We start from the raw sequence: 25,655 nt of genomic DNA on the forward strand, positions 1-25,655 counted from the left end.
TTAGATCTTGACACTGAGTAAATTGAGAGATTTTGTCCATCCCCACAGGGAAACCAAATGAGCATTGCCTTCCTGGAGCCAAAATATCCTCTACCTGGAGACATTCACCGAGGTCAGGTCCAACTTATAGAGGTAACGGACTAAAGCTTAATGATATCAGTATGGTAAAGGGCAAAACACTGACTTCTGCACAAAATGAAGATCTAAACTCATAAATGTCCATTCTTCCATTGACTTGCAGAGTAACTTTATTCATATTGGCACCAATTATCCTGTATCCCGTGAGGACATCATGATGGTTTTGGCAAATTTGGAAGCCCTGCAGATTCGAGCTCTCAATTCCCAGTCCTCTTCTATGGTGTCACTGCGCCAGGTTGTTCTGGAGATCGGTCAAGAGACAGGTGTTGGAGTGAGGGCCAGCAATGTGGAGCTGTGCATGTGCCCTGCCAATTACCGGGGTGACTCTTGTCAGGTACCTAGTGTTTCCCATCGTTTCCAAGCCGGGATTTGCCCCCGCCACCGCCAAGACTATTATATTACTATATTATACTATATTTTTGCCTAGATTTATCTCTTTAGGGTTGTGGATGGCTCTATATAAGTATAACTATCTTAACCATATCTTTAGTAGGGCAGATTCTTTGAGATACACAAACATATATATATATATATATATATATATATAATATAATATAATATATAATATAATAACTTTATATATGACACATGATTTCCATTAGCATGGGAGGATAAAGTCAATAAAAAAAAAAAATTAAAAAAATAAATAAATATATATATATATATATATATATATATATATATATATATATATTTGTTGTGCTGAGTCAATCCCTACGACTATGTCCCTGCAATAGAGTCATTTAGCAGCAGTCCTCCTATACAGTACAGGAGTTATCCTACAACATTGGCTTGTAATGGAGTCATCCTTTTACTCTACCCTACAACAGACTCATCCTACAACAGTGCCACTTTTACAGAATCATTATGCTGTACTGTCCCTGTAACAGATTCAGCCTGCAGCTGCTCAAGAAGACATACGTCTGTAACAGAAGCATGTCCTGCGAGCACCACACATAGCTCTTAGAGATATGGCTGTACTTATTGGGGTATATGCACCAGGTTGAACACTGAGTATTAGATAATAACGAAGTTACATGAATATAATATAAGACATAAAACATCCATCCTCCATGAAGATCTTATTTATTTTATGACAGGAATGTGCCACTGGCTTTTACCGAGACAAGGGTCTCTTCTTAGGCAAGTGCGTGCCCTGTAGCTGTGGTGGGCATTCTGACCAGTGTTTGCCTGGGACTGGCACCTGCGTGGTAAGCGTTACTTTTTCTTTGTTTCCGAATAAGCACCACAATAATCCTCATTGCGACATTAACGTTAGACCTCATCGTCTGCAGAAATGCCAACATAACACTGAGGGCGACCAGTGTGAGCGTTGTAAAGAAGGATTTGTATCCAATGGAACAGTGGACGGAGTGTTACATTGTGTAGCCTGCCCTTGTCCACTCTCTGTGCCCTCCAACAAGTAAGTGCCATCTGATATAATGTTTGATAATGGCAGTTCTCGTATGAAACATCATTTTAAGCTGTGCTTTTTATGTGGCACCCACAGTTTTGCCATTGGATGTGTGCAAAGGGGTCCATCTACTCAGTGTCTTTGTAAACCAGGCTATGCTGGGGCAAAGTGCGAGCGGTAAGTGAATAACCAACAGATAGGATTTATCAATACTTAATGAAATATATTGAGCAATATCACAGTTGGTTTCTCATCCTATAACTGGAGGCTGCCTTCTTAGCTACTTGTGCATGGAAGCGTTTTACTATATATACATGGCTTGTTCGGTCTTTACATATAGTATGTGTATGAAACTTAATATAAAACGTAAAGCCTGAGAACCTTTCACTATACTTTGCATTCCTTGGCTGAAAACAAGATTCTGATCTGCTTGTAGGGCTGCGGGTTATAAGAAATGAATGTTTATATAAGTCCCAATGAAATTATCATATTAATTTTTTCTAGCTGCGCTCCTGGCTACTATGGGAACCCTATGGTCATCGGAAGCTCCTGTTTGCCTTGTAATTGTAATGGAAACACAGACTCTAACATGCTGTTCAGTGAGTGTGACCCGCTATTCGGCACATGCTCTGGCTGCATGTTCAACACTGCGGGGCCTCATTGCGAGGTGTGTGCACCGGGCTTCTATGGAGACGCAGTAGTCGCAAAGAACTGCACTAGTAAGTACAATATACTGCCTGTCTTATCTTAGAGTGAAATATAAAAGATAAACTTACTGCCACAGGCTTGTTACAAGACAGAGCTCTGATACACTGCGATAAGCAATTCTCCTAGGCCAGGATCCCAAATGGTGATTGTGGTGAAGGTGTTTGTGTTATAATATAAAATGTTATGTTCTGTAGGTTGTAGTTGTTCTCCTTGTGGAACAGAAACATGTAACCCAAGAACTGGAAGATGTCAGTGCAAATCTGGAGTAACTGGTCCAACTTGTAACCGATGTGAGGTAATATATATTAAAGATAAGCAGTGACCATCAATGTTTGCATGCCCATTCTAAAACACTATACGTATCCTCTCTTGTACTGATACTGAATTACAGCCCGAGCTTGACAACTGCAGTCACAATTCCACTGGAAGCTGGAAATTGTCAACAGGCTTTTTATCAAACACATCCCTATTAGAGATGAGCGAATAGTATTCGATCAAATAGTAGTATTTGATTGAATACCTCCCTTTGCATAGTTATTGGTGTACTCTGTCGAATATCACGTGGTAAAAATTTGATTCCCCTCCCACCTTCCCTGGCACTTTTTTTTACAACAATAACTATGCAGGGGAGGTATGCGATCGAAACTACTCGCTCATCTCTAATCCCTATCAGATACATCCCTAATCTATCAGGTGTATTTGGGGCACTTAACCACCAGCAAGCCTTTATGGTTTAGTGCCAGAAGTCCAATGAGACTTTTTTTTTTTTTTTTTTTCAAATCCCAACCATGAACGGGACTTTTTTTTAAATTTTAAATCTCAGCTATAAACCCTAGGCTATTTGGGATACTAAGCCACCAAACCATGAGAATCTGTTGGTGGTTTAGTGTCCCAAACCTAGGTATTACTTTTAACTAAATTTCCACATTGCACTGCAGTCCGCTCCGTATAGATAAAATTTCCTACAATCAGATCACTACAACAGGATCTGTACAGATAATGAACAAGCAAGGAATGCTAAAATATATCTGCTCTGAAACCTGCAGGATTGTGAATACAGCTTTGAAGTGTCAAAGGTGAACATTGCAATCCTTTTCAGCCATTTCTGTTACTATCACATTAACTATTTACCTATCTTTTTTAGGAGGGCTATTATGGATTTGACAGATGCTCAGGGTGTCAGAGATGTAGCTGTGGCGAAGGCGCAACCAGTTCCACTTGCGACCCACAAACCGGTCAATGTCACTGCCTTCCCGGTGTAACCGGACCCCGGTGCCAGCAGTGTGCTCCTGGATATTGGGGCTTTAGTCCTAGTGGTTGCACAAGTAAGTTATGTTCTAGATCAGGGATCAGCAACCTTTGGCACTCCAGCTGCTGTAAAACTACAACTCCCAACATGTTCCATTCACTTCCATGGGAGTTCCAAGAAAAGCAGAGCTTGGTGCGAGTTGTAGTTTTACAACAGCTGGAGTAGTGAATGTTGCCTACCCCTGTCCTAGTTCATTAGCCTCCAAACTGTAGCTCTGCAGCTGTTGTTTTTTTTTTGTTTTGTTTAGTTTTTTTTTAAAAAACTACAACGCCTGACAGACTGCACCTGTAAAGGCATGCTGGGAGCTGTTGTCTTTTTCAAAATTGTTTCAGTGGATGTCGTTCACTATATGACCATGTTTGTCCTTTCTTAGAATGCCATTGTAAAGGAGGCTCATGTGACCCGCGAACTGGGGAGTGTAAATGTAGTGACGGGCTGACTGGGAAACAGTGTGACACCTGTAGCCACCCATATGATATACCTATCAGCTATGGGCCTGAAGTGATGAAGTGCGAGCGTGAGTATTATCTACTCTGTTATCTAAAGATAGGATTATTTAAAGTTCAAGTCAAAGGCTGCACTACTGAGATATCTTGATCACTTTGTCATAAAGTACATCTTGACAGAGAAAATATTAGGAAACAGTTTTCACATTTTTAATGTACAATAAGGGCCCTTTAAGCTATGTTTTAATTTAGAAATGTGTAAATTCTTCATTTCCTACATAATTGATGCTTTGTTGCTCTTCCAGCTTGTGATAGTTGTGTGGTGACTCTACTGAAGGACCTGCAACGTATGGCAGACTTTATTCCCAGCATCAGGGACCAACTCACCAACTTGTCTATCAGTTCCATTGCTTGGACCCATCTAGGTGGCCTCAATGCCTCCATTGCTAACTTGACGGTAAGTCAGGGTCATATGTTACTTTTGAATTATCAGATTATGTATCAGCAAACACTTATGGCACGCTATTGTTCTTTATAGGATATGTGGCTCCAGTATCAAAGCTCCATTAATGATATTAAAGATAAAGCTGATGACTTGGAAGATGATAGTTTTAGCCTTGCTCAAGACTTCGATGCATTACAGGAGAAGGTTAGTGGGGGTGCTGCAGTAAGTTTGAAACATATAAAGCAACTACTAAGATTAGTGCCCTATTAATTAATCTAGATTTAGGACTGTATATGCTGGATATAAGCTACAGGAACCTAATAGGAGCTTTGCTTTCTCCAGGTGAATGCAACCAACAGAACAGCAGTGAATGCTCTGAAAGCAACCAAAGACACCAATCAGAAAGCAAGAGACCTGTTGAACCGGGTGCAGTCTCTATACAATGTTTCACTGGGTGAGAATCGATTTCTTTCTTTTTGTGTCTTTCAGCCTCAAGTTCTGAGTCATTTTCACTACCTTCACCTTGTGTGAAGTATCGGCATACAAACTAACCATAATAAACAGTGCTTAAATATAAGTGCCATTAAATATGGTGTCCTAACGTCTGTGCAAATATTTGGCTAAATTGTACAGTGCTTAGGACCTTTCATGTCCTGTAAAATCGGGCATGTTATATACAGTTGGCAGTATACTGAATTCAGCACACTTTCAGCTTTGCAGGGTATCTGCCCTGGTTACAGAGTTTTAGTGCCATTACTTTTGGCTACTGATATCACTTCACTGTCAGAGGAGATGTTCCTCACCTCCTATTGATGTTGAGCTGTGAGGCCTGCTCCTGTGTCAGTGCAATATTATCGGTAGCTGAGAACATCAGTGTATATAACATGCCCTTTCTTACAAGATATGAAAGATTCCTTTTAAGTTGCAGTGCCGAACAAAGTCCAGTGCTCAAATACCACCATATAGTGATCAAATAACACCACAAATAAAATAATCTCAGAACAACATGGGAATATGTCTATATAATACTGCTATACCGTCTCAGATTTGTAGTAGTCACAAGCCTCAAGTTCCAGGACATCTAAATCTTCTCCACCATGTGACTTTCCCGCGTAGCTAGCCGCGGGAAAGAAGGGCATGCCACTTTTTTTTTCCCCGCTAGCTGGAAAAAATTGCTAGTGGGAAAAAAAAGCGAGGGACTGCCATTGAAATGAATGGGAGATGTTTTTGTAGGTGGATTTTGAGACAGATTCCGCATCAAAATCCGCCTACAAAAAACTCAGTTTGAACATACCCTAAGTTGCCAGCCGCTTCACCTTATACAATAGCATAGGCCGCACACCTTCACTTGTTAGAAATATAATGATCACAATGTGTCTATCGGCTGTAAACAATAAGGAAACCTGGCAATAAGCTGTGCGTTCCTTTGTAGTACCACCACAGACACATAACACAATGCTCTTTAAGTTCACTAGATAGTCTGTGTAATGCAGGACAGGGTTGGTCCTCCAAAGTGAGATAACCTTTGTTGTAACTACTTTCCATCCTGAATAGAAGGCATCACATCTGCTCTCTTACCTCAGAATTCCCTAATAAAGTATATCTAAATGGATTTTGTAAATTGAGCAACCCCTTTCAGACTGTTGTATCTACCACAGGATCCTAAACACTGTCTGTTTTTTCAGGACTGATCCATCAGCTGAGCAAGATTGGCTCCTCAAATGCTAGTAATGTCACATCCACTGAGGAGTTCAGACAGATCATGACTGATGTGGAGAAAATGCTGAGGGAGATGAAAGACAAAGATTTTACATATGCCAAAGATTTGGCAGGGAAGGAACATGAAGAAGGGAAAAAACGTAAGTTGGTTCTGTACTGGAAAACATTTTCAAGGAAAGGCGTCCCATGCTGTGCAATGCCACGATTCTTATGAGTAGGGGTCCCCCATTAGGTGTAATATTTTGCAGGGTTCCTCATAGTAGAGAATCATAGTTGATTGGTGGTCTTGTATGTTGACAACATTCTTCTTCTCTAGTCCTGGATCGGGTGAAAGCTGAGTTGCTCTCCAGTCTGAAAGCTAACCAAGACCTACTGAATGAGATCAAGAAAAGACTGGAAACCTACAGCTCAGAGGTGATGGATTTACGGGATGCGATGAATGAGGCAGTAAATAAAACCATAGAGACTGAGGGGCTTAACAGCCTGAACTACAACAATCTGGAGGAGAACAAGGTACAAAATGACATTCCCACCGATACTCTAAAATTCCATGATGCTTTCCATGATCTATCATGATGGGCTTGAACATCATTTTATTGTTGCAGCTTAAAGTCAATGACTTGAAGACACAACACAAAGAGCTGTTGGAAGCAATCAAGATGGGAGAAGATGCTCTGGCTGAGGTGTCGCACATCTGGCAACAAATGGATGACATGAAAGGGGTAAGGTGGGCACTGAAGGGAATAGGACCCATTGACGTATCACTCAGGAGGAGGTCAAGTTATTGGCTTGTGTTGTCTTCAGGAATATGAGAAGCTGGCAGCTGGACTGGATGGTGCCAGGGTTCCAATAATGGAAAAGGTGAAGAAGTTCTCCCCAGCAAGCAACAAGCTATCCATTGTGGAACAAGCTGAGGAGCATGCAAGACTGCTAAGCCAAGTAGCAAAGAACTTGATGAAGTGAGACAATCAGAGATGTAATTGAGGGGATTCAGAGGGTGTAGTTGCACCCAGGCCCAAGAGCCTTGGGGGGCCCATAAGGTGTCTCTTGAGACCAGTACTGTATACAATACATTATAGTTAAAGGGCCTGGTGCTGATTTTACACTGGGGCCAGGATCTTCATTTTAATCCTCTAGAGACAATTTTGTTTAACATGTTATTAACAATTTTACAATCCGTTTAGTGCCATTGGAGACTCTAATCAAGATGAATTTATCCAGAAAGCCATAAATGCCTCTAATGCTTACTCCAGCATCATTAATGCCATAAAGCAGGCTGATAAAGCTGCCAAAGAGGCCACTCGAGTTACTGGAGAGACACTTAAGGTGGGTCCTACCCTACTATAGAAGATACTAAGTTTGTACAGGAATATTACAACTAAGCTAACATCCTGATATCTCTACAGAGCATTCTATCAGAAGAGCTTGGGAAAAAAGGAAAAGAATTGAAGGACAATAGCTCAAAGCTGGAGGATGGCGCAAAAATTGCCCAAGATCAGTTGAATGGAGGTGAGTTTAGAAGCTCTCTGTGAGGGTAACAGAGGGGCAGCTGTTTTTCTGTTAAGTTATATTTACTCTATATAGTGGAGACTTAGCTTATATCATTATGTCCCTGGTGCAAAATATGTGCTGGGCCTTCCTTCCTACACTGCATATTCACATGTATAATCCATCAAGCCTACACTATTGCAGAATTATGGTCGCATGCTGTTTTCATCTTTTTGGCACCCTCAAGGTCCAAAGCCTCTAATCTTTAACCTTTGCATTCCAAATATTAATGTAGTTCATAAAGGCTGCTTCAGTACAACAAACGGGAGATATAGAACATTACCCTTATGTTACCTTCTCAGCAGAATGCAACGCCACCTAGAGGTGTCCTTTGAAAAAGATTAGAATTGTAAGAGACTTTCCATCTAGCACTGCTTTGGATCTCATGCTGGTATTTTACTCAGTGGCAGGATCCATGGGGGTGACATAAACTGCTTTGAAAATAACTCTTTTTTTCTACAGATCACGGAACAGCAGATGATATGTTTAAACTCTGCTCAATGCCAATTTCACACATACAGGGGATTTCAAATGACTTGTTTTAGCAGATTGTGTCTTTCGGAGTCCTAGAGAGACTTGTTGACCTCCTCTTTCCACAGATGTCCTAAAGAAGCTGCAGGAAGCGAAGAAGAAGCTTCAAGATGGCAAAACAAAGAAAGAAAAACTTCAATCGGAGTTGAGATCTGTCATGGACAAAATCAGCACGATACGAGGTACAAATCACTAAATTGTTTCCATCACAACCAACTCCCTCCAGCCAAGAGGGACCAAGCAAGAGTAGAGCACAGCGAATATTCCGTATGCCCTAGAGAGCTTCCACATTTATAGCCAAACCAATCCTGTATAAAATATAATATTAAAATAGATTCATAGATAAGTGGCTAGACAATTTCAACATATTATCTTTCCAGACTGGTGTATGCAGGTAGCCAGCATTATATCATTTAAAGTGACCCTCCAGACTCCCCTTATAAAGGCGCAAGAGAGAGAACAGCAATCTGAACCAATGATTAGACAAGATGTGTGTATCAGACTTCCTGTAAGTACTGTAGCAAAATGGTAGTCACAGATTACAGCTCTACCCTAATGGAGTTGAGTTTAAAGCATCCAGATACCAAGCACTGAGAATTGTCCTATATAGGTACTGACCTGCACATCACTTTTGAGCTCATGTTTTGACAGTTCGTTTAAAGGGGTTATCCAGGAGAAAATGATAATTTAATACTAAACTAAACACCCTCCCCTCCCCTCGCCTAACTTCTAACTAATTTACTTATCAAAAATGTATATTTACCCTGATCATCGGGTCACACTTTAGTTAGCTAGGTAGGGCTAGTAGTCCGCGGGCTAGGTCAGAAAACAGGGAGGGGGGTGAGAGAGAGATATGAGTGAAGAGCAATGCATCATGGTAGTTGTAGGATAAGAGAGATGGAAGCAATCCATGTAAGTAAATGCATAGAAGCTCCCAGAAAAGCCCAAAAACCTCTCAATACACTGCTAAAGGTATTTGGTTGGACTTACTAACCCATTACTAGCACTAACAGATTTGTTAAAAAAAAAAGAAGTTTTGCCCAGAAAACCCCTTTAACTCTGGCTGTGTGCATAGAAGCAAAGGATTTTAAGCTCTTTATCTGAAAAAAGGAGCACGGGCCCTTGTGAAAATTTTGTTTTTAAATTTAATATGGACCAAACTTTGTGTATGTGATAACATTATTTTGGGAGCTCTATAGCATAGAGAGTGCTGAAGTGATGTGAAGGGAGGACATTATATACTGGTGTCCGCCAACTATAAGGGTGCATTCACACGGAGTAAACGCGGCGCGCAATGCGCCACGTTTACGGGACGTTTGCGCCGCGTTTTTGACGGTGCATGTTTGCGGTCGCGATAACACGACCGCAAACATGCACCGTCAAAAACGCAGCGCAAACGCCCCGTAAACGTGGCGCATTGCGCGCCGCGTTTACTCCGTGTGAATGCACCCTTAAGAGTCACACATAACTTCATGGCACCATGTAATTCTCAAGTTGTTGGTCAGTGAGATCTGGATTGTCATAGCTTAACTGGAAGTTGTTAGCAGGGTCAGCAATGTGTATTTCTGTCATACCCACAATACATTTGCTTAAAGGCCTTGATTATATTGAATATTAACAATTTTTTTTATGTCTTTCAGGTAGTGCAACGGATCAAATAGCAAAAGCCAAAGTAAAAGCCACAGAGGCCAACAACACGGCCACCAGAGTGCAAACCACACTGACTGATATCAAAAAGAATCTTGAAGAGTGGAAGGATAAATATGGAAACATGAAGAATGAAGATGTGAACAAGGCTGTAGCTGACGCCAAAACTACAGGTGGGTCCAGCGATTCCAATTCTTAGGTCAACCATTTTTTACACTTTATAAAGTAAAAGTTAAAGGGGTCTACCATGTCTAACAAGTTCAGGATTAAATCCTTAAGGGTAAGTTCACACATAGTTTTTTGGTCAGGATTTTCAGGCCATCTCCACCTCAAAATCCTGACCAAAAAGACAGCCCCCACTGAAATCAATGGGAGCCACTCAGGAGTTTTTTTTACGGGAGCTGTTTCTTCCGGCTCCCGGAAAAAAGAAGCGAGATGCTCATTCTTCAGGCCGAGTCACCTCGCGATTTGGCTTGAAGACACTCCCTCCTCCGGACTAGGCCCATTCATTGGGCCTAATCCAGAGCAGAGTGTGTAGCTGGATGCCGGTACACTGGCTTTCAGTCGCGGCTACCCAGCTTTTGGTCCAGAACCTGAGGCGGCCTCCACCTCAGGTTCCGGACCAAAAATCGCCGTGTGAACTTACCTTAAGGCCTAGCATTGCACCCTTAGGTCAATTAGTCATATGGCACCTACAAGTAATTTCTACAGCTGTCTAAAATTTCTTTATTTTCCTTTAAGTGTCTAACCTAGAAAACACTATTCCACTGCTTTTGGACAAATTGAATAAACTGGAAGAGCAACAGAGACACAACATCACCCTCTCAGACAACATCCAGCGCGTCCGACAGCTAATTTCTCAGGCCAGGGATGCTGCCAGCAAGGTGGGTAAACTGTGGGAGCAGAAATATTCACAGAAAAAACATTGACCACTCCACAGTCTCTATGGCAAAGTACATGAAGTATAAATTGTTACAGTCCAAGTAATACTGTACAATATAGAGGGTGGAGTTCTCCTATAAGCAGAGCTGGTTGTTTTACAGGAATGTATATACAATATATCAGAAGATCATAAGTAAAGTATGATGTCTCTTTCTTATCCCCATTCTGTTTCATATTCAGGTTAGAGTCCCGGTGAAATTTAATGGTAATTCTGGGGTCCAACTACGTACTCCAAGTAACTTACCAGATTTAGCAGCACATACCTACCTGAAACTGCACATTCAGAACCCCAATCCACAGAATAAAAAGAAGCGGCAAGCTGAAGCTGGTCCCACACGTTTTGTGATGTTCCTTGGACACAAAGATGTAAGTTTATAACACAATATTAATTCCCTACATAATTGAGAGCACTTTAAGGATATGATGGGAACAGCAGGTATATCTATGAATGGTTTGAAACTCACTATAAAGCAATGGGTGAAAGGAACCTTATCACGGTAGAGATCTAATGTAATAAAACTGAAGGTACTTAGAGGGATTGTCCATATGGTGGTCAGTCACATGACCTCATACCATCACCAGATAATCTAGTAGAACTCTTAACGATGCTGATCATATGGTGGAAACATGGCAAATATGAGTGGCACCAATACATATTTCACAATTCTGCAGCCTTATAAATGACCTACACTGGATTTTTCATAATTACTTGTAGGATCACAGTCTGCTAGTTTAGCTAGGTGGGGTATTCTGCTGTTTTGTGAAAATAACTACTTTTGGGTTTGTTACATAGGGCCAGGGTGACTATCTCGGCTTGGTCTTGAGAGGCAACAGACTGCAGTGCATCTACCGTCTTGGGGATGAGGAACCAACTTACCTATCTGCTAATGAGGACATCAAGGAGCAGTTCGTCACTGTTGTCATAGAGAGGTGCGCACCATAGGTTTTGAACTTTTCATATGAAAATCCTTTTTATCTGTCATTTGAAACATTATCGTGAACTTCAGGAGCTTCATGTAAATCAGTGTATATTATCTGATCATATATGCAGGTGTATGTGTCCCATGGTAAGAAATCTCAGATAATTTAATCTACCATCTGATTGCAAGGATGATGATAGGAATTTTATATCTATATAAAGTATTGTCTGATATGTAATTTATGTGCGATCATCTGCAACTAAACTGAAAATGGTAGTTCTCAGTAACGGAGAGAATACATTATCTACAGTGTGTTATCTATGGTATCATGGAGGGAAGCAGATTCCTCTGTGGCTCCTGAATTTTTCAGGTCTGCACTTTGTTATGGAAAACAGGTAAGCTGCCGTCTTCATCTTACCTCCTTCTCTTCTGACAGGATCCTGCAGTATGCCCAAATGTCCATATTTGTAACAAAAGATAGCTTACATGAGTTCAAAGGAGACAGCAGAGCCAGTGGCGTGCAAGGACTTCTCAATTTGGACCCTCGGCGAGTGGTGTTCTATGTGGGCGGGTACCCTGCAGAATTCAAGGTAAAGCTCCATCAGCACCATACATTATGAATGCCAGACAACTGCAAACAAAAGGTTTTATATAAATTTGAGTCTGCCTGTCAGTCTATCTGTACATCCAAAAATAGTTGTACAGAGCTGCACCAGAAAAAAAACCTGACACGGTCAGTGGGTGCAAGTTCCAAGAGATCCGGCATATGATTACATGTAGATAATGCAGCAAATGAACAGAACTCTAAAAATAAAAATATTTTTGGAGTGCTGTTCATTTGCTGCATTATCTGTACATCTATCTACGGTATCTATCTACGGTATCTATCTACGGTATCTATCTATCTATCTATCTATCTATCTATCTATCTATCTATCTATCTCCTATCTATCTATCTATCTATCTATCTATCTATCTATCTATCTATCTTCTATCTATCTCATATCTATTTGCACCTGTCTGTACCCTTATTACTCACTACTTTCTCATTGTATTTTATATTTTGTCTCCAGCCTCCTTCAGCACTAGACTATCCCAACTTCAAGGGCTGCATTGAACTGGACACTCTGAATGAGAAACCCATTAGTTTGTATGATTTTCAGAGAACCTTCAAACTGGACACAACAAAGGATAAGCCCTGTCCCAGGTACACAGCCACAGTCAAAACAGCCATGTTTGGATCTACACCTACACTTTATTACGTTTTCTGGTTATACTGTTTCAGTGCTTCACCTAAACCTAAGGCCTCGTTCACACAACTGTGTTCAGAGTATGAGTCAATGAAAACAGCATGAATAACACACGGATTGGTATCCGTCATCCGTGCTTTTCACTAACCCATACATTGAAGTTAATGGAACGAACTGCAAATACAGACAGTTATAGGACTTGTTCCATATTTTGCAGTTCTTCACTATGGCTGGGACATATAGCCACAAAAGCTATCTATGGTGTCTATGGGCTCATAGAAATGCATGTGTCTGTGCTTTGATCCGCAATTGCAGACCAAAAGTACAATCATGTGTAGAAGGCCTAAAGGCATTTTTATTTCTCTATCACTATTTACTGAAGTAACAAGTTGTACATTGTCTTGCTTTACACGTTATCAGAAGGGTTGTGTAGTTGGTAGGCCAGACTCCTGGTCCAACTCTGACTCATAAATGGCTGACAGTCATGATCAGACAAAACCAGAATTACTAAGTAACTATGCAACAAGCTGTACATCTAAATAATTATACAATATTAGGGTGCATTCAGACTACGTAACGCCGGGCGTGTATGAGAGCTGTACACGCCGGCATTACGGCAGACTGCCGAACACTTCCCATTCACTTCAATGGGAGCGCTCGTAAACGCCGCTGTTACGAGCGCTCCCATTGAAGTGAATGGGAAGTGTTCGGCAGTCTGCCGTAATGCCGGCGTGTACGGCTCTCATACACGCCCGGCGTTACGTAGTCTGAATGCACCCTTAGGAATTTTGTAAGGTAATTAAAAATAATAATTCTTTTTTTATTCTGAAGCCAAAAACTAACTATTTTCTGACTCTGACTGAAAAACATGTCTGCTTTCTTCCACACACAACACTACACTTGTCCCCAGGTTGTGTGTGGTATGTCATGCGAAAACACGTCGTTTTGGCCGTGATGAAAATCCTGAGTTTTACACTATATGCAAGGTGTATGGGATTCTGGCTAATCCATCCACACATCGAAGAAAAAATACACAGTAGAAACGCTGAGATTTGAAAAACATGAGTGTTTTTACAAATTACACCATGTCAATCATACCTATGGAAATGCTAGCGTTTTCCGTATAGGTATAATAGAATCAGAAAGTCCGCAGAGGAAAACTCTGTTGGTGTTCTGTGAAAAATGCTATGGAAAAAAATGGGATGCATTTCCGCTGCAGTTTTTTCTGCCTTGTTTTTCGGCTGTGGCTCGCTACATTAGGCCTTAACCTTAAAGTCAATAGAGCCAAGCTGCAATACCACACACAATCTTGAGAAAGCAGCCATGTTTTTCTAATATTGTTGCATTACAATACCCTTAGGGTACATTCACTCGGAGTAACATGCTGCGTGACCTGGCACGTATACGCCGTGTGAGATTTTGAGCGCCGTATACGCTCCCACTGATTTCAATGGGAGTTAGTCGCAAAATAACGCGTCGTATACGATCCAGTCTCCCATTGAAATCAATGGGAGCATATACGGCGCTCAAAGTCTCACACAGCGTATACGTGCCAGGTCACGCGGCACGTTACTCCGTGTGAATGCACCCTTAATGATCCCCTGTCACTCGCATTCTGATGGTGCCCGAGTTCCCCCTACTCTTTGTTTCCTGGTTCTGCTTGACGTTCAGAAGATTTTACTAAGTCAGTCAGTGGCTGTGGTAATGATGGGTCACCGCTGCAGCCAATGATTGTCTGAGCGGGCATTTTCAGGCATGTCTTATGTGACGAGAGACATCAGGATCAGAGAGCACTGTCAAAATGAGACCAGTGGGGAATCGTGGAGGGAAAGTACCACTGTTGTTTTTCTTTTTTTAACATATGCCAGGCTGATTGTTAATTGAAAAAAAAATCATTCCCCAAGACAACCCCTTTAAGCCATACCCCTTTCTGCTAAGCCACACCTATTTCCCTCTAAGCCATGGCTCCTTGGAGTGTAAAGCGTGCATAAAACACTTGAGCTTGTTAAATATCCCCTTTGTGACTCATCAGTCCAGGAATAAGATGTATGAGTTTTTTCATAGAGGGGTCGCTTAATATTTGTGTTCCTTGTGTTTTGGATGCTGGTTCCCTGTGACTTATGTCATATGTTTAACTTCTAGGTCTAAATCTACAGGAGATCCCTGGCTCACTGATGGATCTTACTTTGATGGTACAGGTTATGCCGAGGTTAAGCTGGAGACCCTTCCAGGAGTCAAGAGGTTTGAATTGGATGTCCGTCTGGTTTCTCACAATGGAATCATCTTCTTCCTTGGTGGGGAGGTAAATCACTCAGTGACCCCTTGGAAGTGATATGTAGTTGTGCATGTGAACTGCACTGCGGGAGAAGTTTTGCAACTCCACATTCTGTACTGCATCATCTACCCCAGTAAAGAAGAGAGGGAGCAAAGTTTCTGTGTCTTTCTTTGTCTCTGAGTAGCTTTGGGTGACGTTCAGGGGTCAGTGTCTAGGTAGTAGCTCAAGAGGGAACAGACCACATTGGTCACAAAGAAGTGCGATGCTTCACTACAAGAAAGAACAGCGCCAAATAAGCCAGAAAAACCCAATATCACTGCCAATATTTGACAAAACTGCGTCTAGCATTCAAAATCAAGTATAAGGGCCCCTTCACATGGCATAAGCGCTCGGCTCATTCTGAGCCGTACACACGAGCGCTTCTAAACACTTCCCATTCACTTCGGAATGAGCCGAGCACTTACGCCGTGTGAAGGGGCCCTAAAGCTCCCCACAAAAATGTCTTGCTTTTGGCAGCCAGAGATTGTATTATAGGGGATAGGTCAAAAACTGTGATATACTGTCCGTTTTTTTTTTGGGGGGGGGGGGAGGGGGGTTGCACATACTCAGAAAGCAGAACAAAAAAGCAGACAGTATAAATACAGACGTTAACGGACACAAACTGATTTTAATGTGTCAGCTTTTTAGAATTTTTATTCTTTATATTGCTACTTTTGAGTTAAGATAATGCAGTTAGATGTAGCAGAGCTGAGTCTGTCAGTAGCTGCAATTCTGTGTTATTGGAGTTTACATAAAGCTCTGGGTAAATCTATCACTGTGCACAAATATACACACCCGCATATAGTGCAGACAGTAATCAATGTTGTGTCCTGTTCTTCTAGGACCAGTTTGTGTGCTTGGCAGCTCAGGAAGGTCAGCTCGCCATGTATTACAATATCGGAAGTGGAACTGAGAGAGCAAAGCCGATAGAAGCCACTCCACAGTTTGTCAGCACCTCCACCTCGAAAGCGGTAATGGCGCATTTTCTACCCAGTGCCTTGTGTGGTTTGGGCTGTAGTTTCATTATTTTCCAATGCCATTGTTTATTTTGTTCTACAGATTCAGGTGATCGTTGCTGTGATCGGTGGCAAAAAGCGGATATTTGTACGATTTGAGAGAGTGAATGTGTTTAGTGTAGAATATGATGGAGGGAGCCTAGAGTCGTCACGATACTTCTATCTTGGGGGTCTTCCACTTGAGAATCTTCCAGTGGGGTGAGTCAATAGCAAAGGAAAATTGCAGATTTGTTTTATTCAGTTGCAACAGATTGCCAAGTTGGTGATAATCTATGTATAAGATGTAAAACTGACCGTATTGATTTTCGCCAAGCTTTCCCAGAAATCAATATTGCTATAGAAGTGTCACCACCATTGTGCTCTCTTCAGAACCCCCAAGTACTATAAGGTTTATCGTATTTTCTGTTTGTCCTAGTCTGAAGGAGATTTTCCCCAGTGGAGGTTCCATCAGAGGTTGCATGAAGGGACTCAAAGCTTTAGGCAAATACGTGGACTTAAAGAGGATGAACACAACAGGAGTGAGTTATGGCTGCACCCCGGATCTCCTGGTGAGTGCTCAAGAATGAGATAGGCCATGAGGGACCTGGCTGAAGCTCTCCATCTTGATGACTACTATTCTCTTTTCCCACAGATTGCAAGGTCAGTCCAGTTCAATGGTCATGGATTTTTGAACATGAACCTGAAGAATGTGCCCAAGTTCCATGATGATTTCTATGCTGGCTTTGGCTTCCAGACAAGTCAGAGTAATGGCCTGATGTACCACCATACAAATGAGGTGAAGGGTCGTGTCAGTTGTGATAAATTATTCCAACCTCCTGGTTTCAGGGTTCCATTGTATTAATTCCCATGGCACTCTGCTTTCTGCAGGAAGGACTCTGTCAGGTGGCTGTCCAGAATGGGCATTTATCAGTGAAGCTTCTGGCAACACAGCTTACCTCCAAAACTCCATACTCCGATGGTTCCAGACATTACCTGTCCCTGTACAGCAACAAGAACGAGTAAGATTGGGCTGACCTGTGTATGATTAATAGATCTGGAACAGATATAGGAATGCTAATGGAAAAATCAATTACAAGCTATGCTACCTGGACCTGCCATAAGCAGCAGGAGAACCATGTGAGATACTCTCGAAATGTGCCGTTCTCTGATTAAAGATCTCATTGTGCAGGTTGCGGCTTTATGTGGATGATGAACTACAAGGGAGCAGACAACTATCTCAGGGCAGCCGCAGAAGACGTCAGGATGCTTCTAACAACAGTTTATTCCTCGGAGGGACACCGGATAGTGCCACCCCGGCCAACTTCAGTGGCTGCATCAGCAATGTCTTTGTGAAAAGGTTAGATCTAGTCAGACTGAAAGATTCTGACTGTGCATGACTGAAGCAGCATATCCCTCAAATGCCAAGTTTCAGGAGAAGTGTTTGCTGCTCTTATTTATTACTCTTACGGTTCTTTTACTGAGAATAGGTCTGTATGTGACAAGGCAGGTTCATGATGGAAAAAGGTTATATATTAAATAAGAGGTCAAAGACTGATAGATACATACTAGTAAGCACAGCCCACCAGCAGCACAGAGTATTTCAGCAGCATCTTGCATCTTCAGCAGTGACTTGTCTTCTCATGTTAGGTTATACGTTGACAATTGTCGGATCAGGTTCGGTCCTGGCAGGATAAAGTAAAGAGAAGAACAATCTGATCTTTGAGCATATAGAGTATAATGATGTCGTGCCCTCTTAATGTTGTATTCATTTATACAGAAATGTGTCAGACAAGACGAGTTCTGGGCTTGGTGTGTGTATTGTCCCTAACAGTCAACAAGTGACGTGCTCATGATATGATATGACTTCTTACGCTCTAGGCATCACTTGCTGTATATCATTTTTTCCATAGGATAAATGGACCTCAGATGGTTCTGGATCTGCAGCAGAACCTTCGCAGTGTAAACGTAGCCATGAAATGTGAACAAGTCCCCGATGAACGACCCCAAGAGATCAGGGCACTAGTTCGGAAGGATAAACTCAGAATGAAGGTAAAGATTTTGGTAGATCTTGGATAATAAAGATCTCTACATCCTCTAGCTCCTTTCTTCAAACTCTACCAACTGTCTGTATCTCCACCACTTAAGGCACGACAGAGGAAGTTGGCTCAGATGGAACACCAACACTTCCAGAACTCTTCCTGTTATGTTCCTAAACCTTTGAAGGGGGCATTCAGATTTGGAGGATCTGCATCCAACCATCTGGAATTTACCAGTGTTCCTGGTTCCTTCCAAGACAGGTATGTAAGAAAAAGCCATGCATATAGTGTGCCGCTGCAAATTTTGCGCCAAGCACAGTAAAAGTGCCCTTCAATTTACAGCATACAGTAATAATACCTTCACACAGTATATTACCCCTTTAGTAGCCCTCACATAGTATAATGTCCTTTAATGGCCCTTGCAAAGTATACTGCTCCCTTAGTTTCTGCAGTACAATATATGCCCCCTCAGCGACCCATCAAACAGTAAAACGCCCCACAATTAGTGGCCCATACAATATAATGCCCCTCAGTAGCCCTTTAAAAACATACAGTATGATTCTCAAGGGACATCATATAGGATGGAAATAACCCCTTTATGTGTAATCCAAAATGAAGGTGAAGAATTTATATTTGACACTTGGTTCCCATATATTTTTATGTTTTGGTTTTTGTATTTCTTATATGCTTATTGAGGTGTTTGTCAAAGAAAAAAAAAGTGCTCCAACTTCAATCACAGAAAGGTGAAGCTTTAATCCATACACAGTATTTTGGCTCTAACAAGAAACCTTCTCAGGCATACTAAACAAAGATATATATATATATATAATAATATGTGTATATAAACATCCAGATATAAATATATACACATACAGTGATCAGTATATTATAGTGCAGGTGAAATCAGTAACATCCAGTCTCAGTATGGCAAACCACAAAAACTTACACAGCACACTGACACGCCATTCATGTATATCAGTATGATGTTTCCTATACGCATGCCCATAGCATATTGTAAAGGTGCCATTACAATGACACATGTCACGCCTGCACTGTAACTGACACTTCACCAACCGCCATATTGAAATAGAGAATTTTGTGGGTAAAAAGGATCATTATTGTCTCTCAATCAAAGGGTTGCAGTGTTTCTCAAACCGCACAGTATGTTAACTGTCTGTGTGCGCTTATCAGAAAAGTGTATCGTGTGGGAAATGGAACCATCAGGAATAACCGACGTGGAAACTGCGGAGGTGAAACGGCGAAACCATTTTTTTTTTTTTTAACCGGACACAAAGTCCTGCATTTCCGACTTTGTGCCCAGTTAAAAAAAACGGTTTCGCCGCGGGGAGGCACAAGACGCTCACGAGCGGTCACTTTGCAAACCCATTCAAGTGAATGGGTTTGAAAACTGACCGCCGGGTTTCCGTCCCCTGTCCTGTTTCTCGGGCAGAAGATGGAAACCTGCAAAGCGGAGACTGGGCACAGGTGTGAATCTGCCCTAACCATGTTATATCTTCTGTTTAATTTCCTACCTAGATTCCACTTCTCCATGGACGTTCGTCTGAACTCTTCCAATGGTCTTCTCTTTTTTGTGGCTGATGATCGAGGAGCCTCCTCTTTGTCTCTTTATGTCTCAAACTACCGATTTGTCCTTATGATGAATGTCCATGGAAAGTCACATCGGCTGAGAAGTAAAGAAAAGTATACTGATGGGAAATGGCACACGGTAAGATACTAGTGGTCTCTAACCTGCTGTCCGTTTGATATTGTGAAATGATCCCCAGCATGGTGAAGAACATAGAAGAGTCCCATCCATGGGTCATATCTTCATGTATATCAGGCTCACATTGACATCATGATGATCCTACATTGGATGTTTCCATGTGCACTGCTATAGCATCACAGATTTCTGAACATAATGATGTTAGGTTATTGTTAACAATTACATTTTCTGCTTTTTAGATTTTCTTCGGGAAGGAGAAGAGTAAGCTCCGCCTAGTTATAGATGGCCTGAAGGCTCAAAGTGGGCTGCTGCCCCCAGGGTCTGTCCCATCTTTAATAAGCCCGGTTTACATTGGTGGTGTCCCTGCACTGAGGAATCGCCCAGATAACCTGGTGAGCATGGAAAACAATATCGTCTGACAAGAAGAGTGGATGTAGTTACATCATGTTCTAAAATCCAAGACAGAGTTTCAGAAACATATCTTATGTTTTTCAGGACTCCACACTAACTGGCTTCCATGGATGTCTGAGGAACCTAGAGATGGATGGAAAAACCATGGACAACCCAACAAAAGCTACAGGAGTCAGCCCATGTTTTGAGGGTTTCACAGAACATGGCCTCTTCTTCTCAGATGGGGGATTCCTGACATTTGGTACGCAGTAATCTTGATTTAGAAAGTTGAGTGCAGCTGAGCTGCAACACCAAACACACCCTTTCAATTGTTTCACATTTTGTGTATTAAGATTTCTAAAAATCAAGTTTTCCCCATCAATGTGAATTTAATACCCAATAATAAGAAAGTGAAAACTGAATATTAGAAATTTTTGCAAATTTATTGAAAAGGGAAAACAAAACTATTTCAGACCTTTTGCTATGAGACTTGAAATTTACCTCCGGGGGGCCTCTGTTTTATCATCTTAGAGCGGTTTCTACCCATTGAGCGGAGTCCAGCTATGATAAACTCAGGTGATTGGGCATGACTTGTAAAGAAACCCCCTTGTCCACATAAGGTGTCATAATGCAGAACAGTCCAAAAACCAAGATATGAGGAAGAAGGTTTTATGGAGATACAGACCTGGAAAAAGATACAAAAAGTCTATAAGAACCAGGACTTTTCCTAGAGTTTGCCACCCCACCAAACTAAGTAATTTTTACTTTTCAATAACTTAGCAAGGATTTCTAATATTCACTAACAGTGTCAGTAAGGGGCACGAAGTACAAAATGACAGGATTTAAAAAAAAATAATTTTGTACAAGGCTGCAACATAATGAAATGTGACCAAAGTGAAGACTTTCCGAATTGAGGGAGGCTGCGCAGGGGCCCATGGTAAAGGGGTGCCCAGTCAGGGAGTAAATGATCTGCAGTTTTCGTCTCTATACACTGAGTATAGCATCCTGTAGAGTTTAGCCTGCAGTATACAGTACACAGCAGCTACTAGGCAATGAGAGACAGGAGTGAGGGGAAGGTTGTAGGCAGACCCTACAAGGAGAGCTCAGTTCAACAAGATGGAGTTTCTGTCATGTGTGTGCCGCCCTTTTCCTTCTATGGGTGCATTCACACTACGGATATGCTGACTGATTCTGAACGTTAATGCACGTTCAGAATCAGCGCGTATAAAGCAGATTCCATTCATTTCAATGAGAGCCGGCATACGAGCGCTCCCCATTGAAATGAATGGGCTGCTTTTTTTTTCTCTATGGGCCCCTTCACACGGCGTAAGTGCTTGGCTCATTCTGAGCCGTACACGCGGGCGCTTATAAACACTCCCATTCACTTCAATGGGAGCGCTTGTAGAGAAAAAAGCAGCCCATTCATTTCAATGAGGAGTGCTCGTATGCCGATACGCGCTGATTCTGAACGTGTTTTAACGTTCAGAATCAGTCAACGTATCCGTAGTGTGAATGCACCCTATTGCTGTGTTTGTCAAGGATGAGTAGAAATGGCTCCTGTTGTTTGGGTCTGGGATCTAGTCATATAGGACACAAAGTTTGTTTATGTATGTACTGTATATAAGTTAAATATTTTATACACAGTATGTACTTAAAGTTACATTCATGTGTAATTTGTGCATATATGTGCTTAATGTTTATATTTCTGTGTGTATATGCAATGTCTACAGTATATGTGTAATGTGTATTTGCATAATGTACACATGACTTAATATGTACATGCCTGTCTAATATATTTGCATGTCTATATACAGTGGGGCAAAAAAGTATTTAGTCAGTCACCAATAGTGCAAGTTCCACCACTTAAAAAGATGAGAGGCATCTGTAATTTACATCATAGGTAGACCTCAACTATGAGAGACAAAATGAGAAAACAAATCCAGAAAATCACATTGTCTGATTTTGTAAGAATTTTTTTGCAAATTATGGTGGAAAATAAGTATTTGGTCAGTAACAAAATTTCATCTCAATACTAGGTTATATATCCTTTGTTGGCAATGACAGAGGTCAAACGTTTTCTGTAAGTCTTCACAAGGTTGGCACACACTGTTGTTGGTATGTTGGCCCATTCCTCCATGCAGATCTCCTCTAGAGCAGTGATGTTTTGGGGCTGTCGCTTGGCAACACGGACTTTCAACTCCCTCCAAAGGTTTTCTATAGGGTTGAGATCTGCAGACTGGCTAGGCCACTCCAGGACCTTGAAATGCTTCTTACAAAGCCACTCCTTCGTTGCCCTGGCGGTGTGCTTTGGATCATTGTCATGTTGAAAGACCCAGCCACGTTTCATTTTCAATGCCCTTGCTGATGGAAGGAGGTTTGCACTCAAAATCTCACGATACATGGCCCCATTCATTCTTTCATGTACCCGGATCAGTCGTCCTGGCCCCTTTGCAGAGAAACAGCCCCAAAGCGTGATGTTTCCACCCCCATGCTTTACAGTAGGTATGGTGTTTGATGGATGCAACTCAGTATTCTTTTTCCTCCAAACACGAAAAGTTGTGTTTCTACCAAACAGTTCCAGTTTGGTTTCATCAGACCATAGGACATTCTCCCAATACTCTTCTGGATCATCCAAATGCTCTCTAGCAAACTTCAGACGGGCCCGGACATGTACTGGCTTAAGCAGTGGGACACGTCTGGCACTGCAGGATCTGAGTCCCTGGCGGCGTAGTGTGTTACTGATGGTAGGCTTTGTTACATTGGTCCCAGCTCTCTGCAGTTCATTCACTAGGTCCCCCCGCGTGGTTCTGGGATTTTTGCTCACCGTTCTTGTGATCACTTTGACCCCACGGGGTGAGATTTTGCGTGGAGCCCCAGATCGAGGGAGATTATCAGTGGTCTTGTATGTCTTCCATTTTCTAATTATTGCTCCCACAGTTGATTTCTTCAATCCAAGCTGGTTGCCTATTGCAGATTCAGTCTTCCCAGCCTGGTGCAGGGCTACAATTTTGTTTCTGGTGTCCTTTGACAGCTCTTTGGTCTTCACCATAGTGGAGTTTGGAGTCTGTTTGAGGGTATGCACAGGTGTCTTTTTATACTGATAACAAGTTTAAACAGGTGCCATTACTACAGGTAATGAGTGGAGGAAAGAGGAGACTCTTAAAGAAGAAGTTACAGGTCTGTGAGAGCCAGAAATCTTGATTGCTTGTAGGTGACCAAATACTTATTTTCCACCATAATTTGCAAATAAATTCTTACAAAATCAGACAATGTGATTTTCTGGATTTGTTTTTTCATTTTGTCCCTCATAGTTGAGGTCTACCTATGATCTAAATTACAGACACCTCTCATCTTTTTAAGTGGTGGAACTTGCACTATTGGTGACTGACTAAATACTTTTTTGCCCCACTGTATGTAATATGTATGTCTGTACAGTACCTGTATACATGCATAATCTAAATATATGTGCTTTTGTGTACATGCTTGCTTAAAGTGTATATGTATGTATAGTGCATATTTTAGAGAGATTTGTATATGCTTTATAATATGTATGTGTATAATGTATGTAAAAGTGCATTTGCTTAATCTTTAATACTGAGTACATGCATTTAAAATTTGTATATGTGTGCAATTTGAGTACACAATGTGTAAATTCATGTGTAATGTGTGTGCATATATTATATGTTTGTGTATGTATGCATCATGTGTAAATGCCCAGTTAAAGTATGATCTGTATAACTATACTGTGTATGTGAAAGGCTGTGTTCACATCTGTGTTCATATATTCTTATGACTTTCTTGGTTACAAAAGTAGAGTTATGAAAATATTGAACAACAGAATCCAATAGCTCCCATTCCTAACCTTGGGTCACTTGGGTTTGTGTCATTGTGCTGTTGCAATATTTTTTCTGCAATTAAAGCTGCTAACATACCTTCTAATGTAGATGTGAAAATGTATAATGTATATATTTCTCTAGATTGTGTATGTGCTTGTCTTTTATATATGGAAGGGCCCAGTTGCACATCATACACAGGGGCCCTGTTCCCAATGCAGTGTATATACTGTGTACAGACTTTCATAAAACTTCTCTCTCTCTTGTTTCTCTCAGGGAATTTAATTGATGTGGGTCAGGACCTGGAGCTGAAGTTAGAGGTGCGGCCCATGCACCCGTCTGGACTTCTGTTCCATATATACACAGAGGAGGGATACGCAATCACTCTGTCCTTGGCTGATAGAAAGGTATAGATTGCACTGTGTTCTTCTCTTGCCGCTCTCTTATTGTATGGATTTCCCTTCTCACTTTCTTTGACCCTTCTCAGGTGACCCTAGTTCTGACGGACGCTAAGGGTAAACACTCTACGGCTGTTCATCTGCGGCAGCCTCTATGTGATGGACAGTGGCACACAATGGCTGGTCAGTATCGAAATCTGTTACTTGCTACAAATAACTTCTTATTGTCTTGTAAGACTCTTTATTCGCGTTAATCTCTTTTTTGCTCCATCAGTCACTAAAGGAAGTAATGTAATCCAACTGGATGTAGACACTGAAGGAAACCACTTAGTAGGAGTCAGTCCATTCGTTGACATCAGGAATTGGGGAACCCTCTATATAGGTGGAGTACCAGGTTAGTACTTGGAGGTTTATGCATTACTAGTGCAGCTTGCAGCAAGTACATGCTACTACCTGGGAGTGTATGAATACGCTTCTGGATTATGTATGTTTATAATGGGGAGATCAAAACTTGTGGGGGCTTACAAGCTTCCGACAACACATAACAGTCTAATGAGGAAATGAGTGTTTAGTGAGCAGGGAAATAGATCTGATTATAACATGGTCATGTACAGAACAGTATCTAACTTATTCACACCTTGGCTTTCACAAGAAATTCTACTTTTTAAGAAATATGCTACTGAGCCTTCAAGTGCTACCTTGGGCAGTCCTGTGGGTAGTAGGTGCCACCTAGCACTGCCCATGTTACAGCGAGAGATATGATGCAGTCACTGCCTACTGAATTTCTCTTCTGGCTCAAGCTCAGCGCAGTCTTTCCCATCATGCCACAGGAGATTGAATCCTTCTTCTGGTGCAAACTACAGCTAATTTTTGTTATTTTACCCCCTCCTTCCAAAGGCCATAGTATTTTTAAGTTAACTTATCCATATGATGACTTGCACTTTGCAGA

General features: G+C 41.5%; 1 protein-coding gene across 2 annotated transcripts in view; it reads left to right on the forward strand.

The window, feature by feature from the left end:
• LAMA5 (laminin subunit alpha 5) overlaps positions 1-25,655 on the forward strand; it is a 107,160-nt gene that overhangs the window by 79,049 nt on the left and 2,456 nt on the right. For both annotated transcript variants that reach the window (XM_075276989.1, XM_075276990.1), the window contains 40 exons: positions 49-132; positions 242-472; positions 1,239-1,349; positions 1,434-1,561; positions 1,649-1,729; positions 2,057-2,271; positions 2,455-2,555; positions 3,405-3,585; positions 3,943-4,086; positions 4,321-4,472; positions 4,554-4,664; positions 4,803-4,914; positions 6,146-6,319; positions 6,496-6,692; positions 6,785-6,901; positions 6,984-7,138; positions 7,364-7,505; positions 7,586-7,688; positions 8,327-8,440; positions 9,899-10,078; positions 10,647-10,789; positions 11,028-11,213; positions 11,641-11,777; positions 12,204-12,357; positions 12,841-12,974; positions 15,160-15,319; positions 16,174-16,302; positions 16,391-16,545; positions 16,763-16,895; positions 16,979-17,122; positions 17,215-17,345; positions 17,516-17,683; positions 18,237-18,375; positions 18,472-18,623; positions 19,899-20,088; positions 20,325-20,477; positions 20,581-20,737; positions 24,585-24,715; positions 24,796-24,889; positions 24,981-25,100. In XM_075276989.1, coding sequence (XP_075133090.1) covers positions 49-132; positions 242-472; positions 1,239-1,349; positions 1,434-1,561; positions 1,649-1,729; positions 2,057-2,271; positions 2,455-2,555; positions 3,405-3,585; positions 3,943-4,086; positions 4,321-4,472; positions 4,554-4,664; positions 4,803-4,914; positions 6,146-6,319; positions 6,496-6,692; positions 6,785-6,901; positions 6,984-7,138; positions 7,364-7,505; positions 7,586-7,688; positions 8,327-8,440; positions 9,899-10,078; positions 10,647-10,789; positions 11,028-11,213; positions 11,641-11,777; positions 12,204-12,357; positions 12,841-12,974; positions 15,160-15,319; positions 16,174-16,302; positions 16,391-16,545; positions 16,763-16,895; positions 16,979-17,122; positions 17,215-17,345; positions 17,516-17,683; positions 18,237-18,375; positions 18,472-18,623; positions 19,899-20,088; positions 20,325-20,477; positions 20,581-20,737; positions 24,585-24,715; positions 24,796-24,889; positions 24,981-25,100 — 5,743 coding nt within the window. The remainder of the gene's footprint in view (positions 1-48; positions 133-241; positions 473-1,238; positions 1,350-1,433; positions 1,562-1,648; positions 1,730-2,056; positions 2,272-2,454; positions 2,556-3,404; positions 3,586-3,942; positions 4,087-4,320; positions 4,473-4,553; positions 4,665-4,802; positions 4,915-6,145; positions 6,320-6,495; positions 6,693-6,784; positions 6,902-6,983; positions 7,139-7,363; positions 7,506-7,585; positions 7,689-8,326; positions 8,441-9,898; positions 10,079-10,646; positions 10,790-11,027; positions 11,214-11,640; positions 11,778-12,203; positions 12,358-12,840; positions 12,975-15,159; positions 15,320-16,173; positions 16,303-16,390; positions 16,546-16,762; positions 16,896-16,978; positions 17,123-17,214; positions 17,346-17,515; positions 17,684-18,236; positions 18,376-18,471; positions 18,624-19,898; positions 20,089-20,324; positions 20,478-20,580; positions 20,738-24,584; positions 24,716-24,795; positions 24,890-24,980; positions 25,101-25,655) is intronic.

This window comes from Leptodactylus fuscus, chromosome 6 (assembly GCF_031893055.1).
Source record: "Leptodactylus fuscus isolate aLepFus1 chromosome 6, aLepFus1.hap2, whole genome shotgun sequence".
NCBI classification, from domain to species: Eukaryota; Metazoa; Chordata; class Amphibia; order Anura; family Leptodactylidae; genus Leptodactylus; species Leptodactylus fuscus.